Below are 5172 nucleotides of genomic sequence, written 5' to 3' on the forward strand. Positions count from 1 at the left end.
ATATTTCTCCCGGAAATCTTCATTCCAGCTTGTGCTTCTTCCAGCCCAGTGTTTCTCATGATGTACTCTGCATATAAGTTAAATAAGCAGGGTGACACTATACAGCCTTGATGTACTCCTTTTCCTATTTGGAACCAGTCTGTTGTTCCATGTCCAGTTCTAACTGCCACTTCCTGAGCTGCATATAGGTTTCTCAAGAGGCAGGTCAGGTATAAATATACAAAATTTGATTTCCTCTTTCTGACTTACTTCACTTTGTATAATAAGCTCTAGGTTCATCCACCTCATTAGAACTGACTCAGATGCATTCCATTTTATGGCTGAGTAATATTCCATTGTATTGTATAAATGTACAACTTCTTCATCCATTCATCTGTTGATGGATATCTAGAATGCTTTCATGTTCTAGCTGTTGTAAGTAGTGCTGCATAATGGTTAGTTTCATGTGTCAAAGGCTGCCCGAGAGTGTCCAGATATTATTCTGGATGCTTCCAAGAGGATGTCTTTTGAATGAGATTAACATTTAAATGGACTTCCCTGGTGGCTCAGATGGTAAAGCGTCTGTCTACAATGCGGGAGACCTGTGTTCAATCCCTGGGTCGGGAAGATTCCCTGGAGAAAGAAATGGCAACCCACTCCAGTACTCTTGCCTAGAAAATCCCATGGATGGAGGAACACTGGTGGATTTTGAGAAAAGCAGTTTCTGTCCATAGTAGGGGGTGAAGGGGCTTATCCAGTCACTGAAAGGCCCCAGTAGAACAAAGACTGACCATTCTCAAGCAGGAGGGGATTCTGCCTGCAGACTTCCTGCCTTTGGACTTGAATTGCAGCTCTTCCTGCGTCTTTAGCTTGCTGGTCTACCTTGCAGATGAGTTCCCCGAGCCTCCTCAATTTCATGAGCCACTTCCTTTCAATAAGTGTCTCCCTCTATGCATTCCCTGTTGCTTCTGTTTCTCTGGAGAACCCTGACACAGATACACAATGTCTGTTAAAGTGAAATATTGGAAGAGGGAAAGAGAAATGTTTATGTCTCACATGTGGTTCTGAGAATGAAGTATATCCTGCCATTATCAGTAAACAAGCATGTCACAGTCACCATCAATTCCAGCCCTCCAAATGAGAATTTCTGAGCCCCAAGAGCACTCAAGAAGGAAAAGAATACCCATGATCTGGCACCGATCAGACTGCAGCCACTCCCCACGGTGAACACTGAGGAACTCAGGTGTGAAAATACGGGACACACTGGCCCCAGACAGCTGAGGTGCATGTGAAAGGAATGACTTCAGTGAACCCAGACTCTTGCATCTTCCCACACATAGAAAAGCACTAAATTTCTTAACTTGAGATATCTGGTTTTCTCTAACTCCCAAAAATACTTTTGATGTTCAGACCACCTGTCCTTTGTTATAAAACTTCTGTATAACCTTGAATGCTCCCCTCGCTTCTTCAGAGCAGTTCTCTCAGGGTTGTCTTTCTCATCTTTTCTTGGGAGATGCTGTCTTCCAGCCTTGAAGTCCTAAAAATTCCCACCGAATAAAACATAAATCTCAGTTTTTAGGTTGCATGTATTTTTTCAGTCAACAGTCCCAGCTTCTTTCACTAAGAGGAATGACACTCTAAGTAAGACTGGTGGACAAATGCTGATGGAACCCCAAGGGGAAGGCAAGTGGATTATTAAAATAATACTCAGTTACTCTAAATGCATTCAGGATTACCCATGGTATCAGTTTCAACTTGGTTCTGGATCAAGACATCAGAACTCTGCACAGATCATGGAAAGCTGGCAGGGTCAGTGAACCTTCTAAACTATATAGTACAGGCATCTGGAAAGATCCCAAGAGGCTGAAGCAATATAAGATTAAACATGAAAAGGGGAAAAACAAAGACCTGTCCCTAGACCTGTCTCCCAGACACAGTGGGTGAGACGGATAGAGAGAATAGCATTGAAACATATACACTACCATATGTAAAACCGATAGCCAGTGGGAATTTGCTGTATGACTCTGTGACAGCCTAGAGGGGCGGGCTGTGGTGGGAGGGAGGCTCAAGACGAGGGATGCGTGTGTACCTGTGGCTGATTCATGTTGATATTTGACAGAAACTGACACGATATTATAACTATCCTCCAATTAAAAATAAATGTAAAAAAACTGTTACATTATCTAACTCTCTTTTAAATTGTTTTCTTGCAATGAAAACAGTTTAAAAATCTAGTATATATGAAGCCTGCATTTATTAGTTATTTTATAGTAAGTAGCCTGTTACATCATGGGTTTTGATTTCCTGTCTCATCCTGTTGTCTGCTTAGTCATCATGAATCCAGATCCCCCCCAGCCCCCGAGGCTGTAGTTTACCCATCCGTCTCCCCTCCCCCGTCCCCCCACTTGCTCTGGTCATAGCCATGCTGTGGTCCACAGCGTGTGTTCCCTTAGTCGGGTTTGTGCTTTGTCTTCATGTCTCATTAAATGGTGTTTTTCCCCCATAGCAATAAGTTTGAATTAGTGTATCACTATGCAGTTACAGGAGAAGGCAATGGCAACCCACTCCAGTACTCTTGCCTGGAAAATCCCATGGACGGAGGAGCCTGGTAGCCTGCCGTCTATGGGGTCACACAGAGTCAGACACGACTGAAGCGACTTAGCAGCAGTAGCAGCCTGTTGTATAAAACCATGATTAATGGTTCAAGTGGGTAGTCATGGTAAAATACAACCAATTAATTTTTGTTACTAAATTTAAGTACAGCATCTTAACAGATATCCTGAGTTTTCCATGTCTTGAGTTCACATTGCTAACCAATTATTTTCTGTACCTAAGAAAAGATCAGGGGTGGGGAGAAATTAGAACACAACTCGGATTTTTTAAGTAAGCTCTACTGAAAGTTTCAGAATCTAGATGTAAAGTATGGATATGCTTATATTCTTTAATTCATTCACCAGTGTTAGAAATTTCATGTTTACACTTTAAATTTTTAATTGACACTTAAATTCCAATGTTATTTCCTCAAATTATTCCACAAGATTGTCAAAACAAATATCTATATAAATAAGACATCTAACCATTAAACCCCAATGTAATGCAATAGCTGTAATAAAATTCTACTACAACTTTTCAAAATGTCAACATGTCTATGGAAATTGGATTTAGTGAACTAATATTTTGGTTGTATACTTTTATGAATCTGAGCTTTTAAAAATGTGGGGTTACCTCCTAGATGAATGGAAATAAAAAGAAAAATAAATAAATAGGACCTAATAAAATATAAAAGCTTTTGCACAGCAAAGGAAACTATAAACAAGATGAAAAGACAACCCTTAGAATGGGAGAAAATAATTGCAAACAAAGCAACTGACAAAGGGTTAATCTCCAAAATATATAAGCAACTCATACAGCTCAATATCCCAATCAAAAAATGAACAGAAAGCCTAAACACACATTTCTCCAAAGAAGACATACAGATGGCCAATAAACACATGAAAAGATGCTCAACATCACTGATTATTAGAGAACTGCAAATCAAAACTGTAATGAGGTATCTATCACCTCACACCCGTCAGGATGGCCATCATCAAAATATCTACAAACAATAAATGCTGGAGAGGATGTGGAGAAAAGGAACCCACCTGCACTGTTGGTGGGAATGTAAACTGATACAGCCACTATGGAGAACAGTATGGAGATTCCTTAAAAACTAGGAATAAAAATACCAAATGACCCAGCAATCCCACCACTGGGCATATGCCCTGAGAAACCCACAATTCTAAAAGATACAGGTACCCCAATATTCACTGCAGCTATATTTACAATCACAAGGACATGGAGCAACCTAGATGTCCATTAACAGTAAATGGATAGCTTGCGGTACATATACACAATGGAATATCACTCAGCCATAAAAGGATGAACCTGTGCCAGTTGTAGTGAAGTGGATGAACCTAGTGTCTCTTGCACAGAGTGAAATAAGTGAGAAAGAGAAAAACTAACACATATATACCGAATCTAGAAAACTGGTACTGATGAAACTAGTACAGAATGGACTTGTGGACACAGTAGGACAAGGTGAGGGTGGGACAAATTGAGAAAGTAGCATTGACATATATACACTATCATGCATAGAATAGTGGGAAGTTGCTAAATAACACAGAGAGCGCAGCCTGGCGCTCTGTGATGACCTAGAAGGGTGGGATGGGGGGATGGAAGGAGGCTCGGGAGGAAAGTGATATATATATATATATATATATATAAATAATATGACTGATTTGCATTGCTGTAGGCAGAAACCAACACAAAATTGCAAAGCAATTTCCCACCAGTTAAAAAATAAATTAAAAAAATGAAAATGTGGGTTTATTTTCCTGGCTAACTATTGATAAGTAGAAATTACTGATACAGAGACTTTAAGAGATTTTAAGATTTTGTGTAACTTTTACTAATAATTTGGGGCCTTTTGTATGAAATGCACTCTTCTCTCTTATTGCACTTCCAATTTCCCCTCTGTAGGTCTGGATGTGTGGAGGAGAAATGTTTGACGTTCCATGTTCCAGGGTCGGCCATATCTACAGGAAGTACGTCCCTTATAAAGTTCCATCTGGGACCAGCCTGGCGAGAGTGAGTAACTGGGGATCGGAATGAGTCGGGTTTAATAAGGCTTTCCATGGGCAGAATGTGAAACCTCACACATGATCTAATTAAAGGCACCATCTGATCAACAAACAAACCCACCCCATGGCCATTCCATGTGGCACTCTTTTAATGTAGAGCTTCCTGTGTTTCTCAGAGTTTTATTTTCATTCCTTAAGGAAGTAGTAGTTATGATGCTGTCTTATTATTAATTGTATCAAAGCACTTTCACATACATCATATTTATAAAAACCACTAGACCATTCAGGTATGACTTAAATCAAATCCCTTATGATTATACAGTGGAAGTGAGAAACAGATTTAAGGGACTAGATCTGATACATAGAGTGCCTGATGAACTATGGACAGAGGTTCATGACACTGTACAGGAGACAGGGATCAAGACCATCCCCATGGAAAAGAAATGCAAAATGGCTGTCTGAGGAGGTCTTACAAATAGCTGTGAAAAGAAGAGAAGCGAAAAGCAAAGGAGAAAAGGAAAGATATAAGCATCTGAATGCAGAGTTCCAAAGAATAGCAAGGAGACATAAGAAA

General features: G+C 40.0%; 1 protein-coding gene across 1 annotated transcript in view; it reads left to right on the forward strand.

The window, feature by feature from the left end:
• The window catches only part of GALNTL6 (polypeptide N-acetylgalactosaminyltransferase-like 6), a 1008296-nt gene that overhangs the window by 903554 nt on the left and 99570 nt on the right, over positions 1-5172 (forward strand). The window contains exon 7 of the mRNA XM_010840244.1: positions 4498-4605. Coding sequence (XP_010838546.1) covers positions 4498-4605 — 108 coding nt within the window. The remainder of the gene's footprint in view (positions 1-4497; positions 4606-5172) is intronic.

The sequence above is a fragment of the Bison bison genome, unplaced genomic scaffold (assembly GCF_000754665.1).
Source record: "Bison bison bison isolate TAMUID 2011002044 unplaced genomic scaffold, Bison_UMD1.0 scf7180017864143, whole genome shotgun sequence".
Classification (NCBI taxonomy): domain Eukaryota; kingdom Metazoa; phylum Chordata; class Mammalia; order Artiodactyla; family Bovidae; genus Bison; species Bison bison.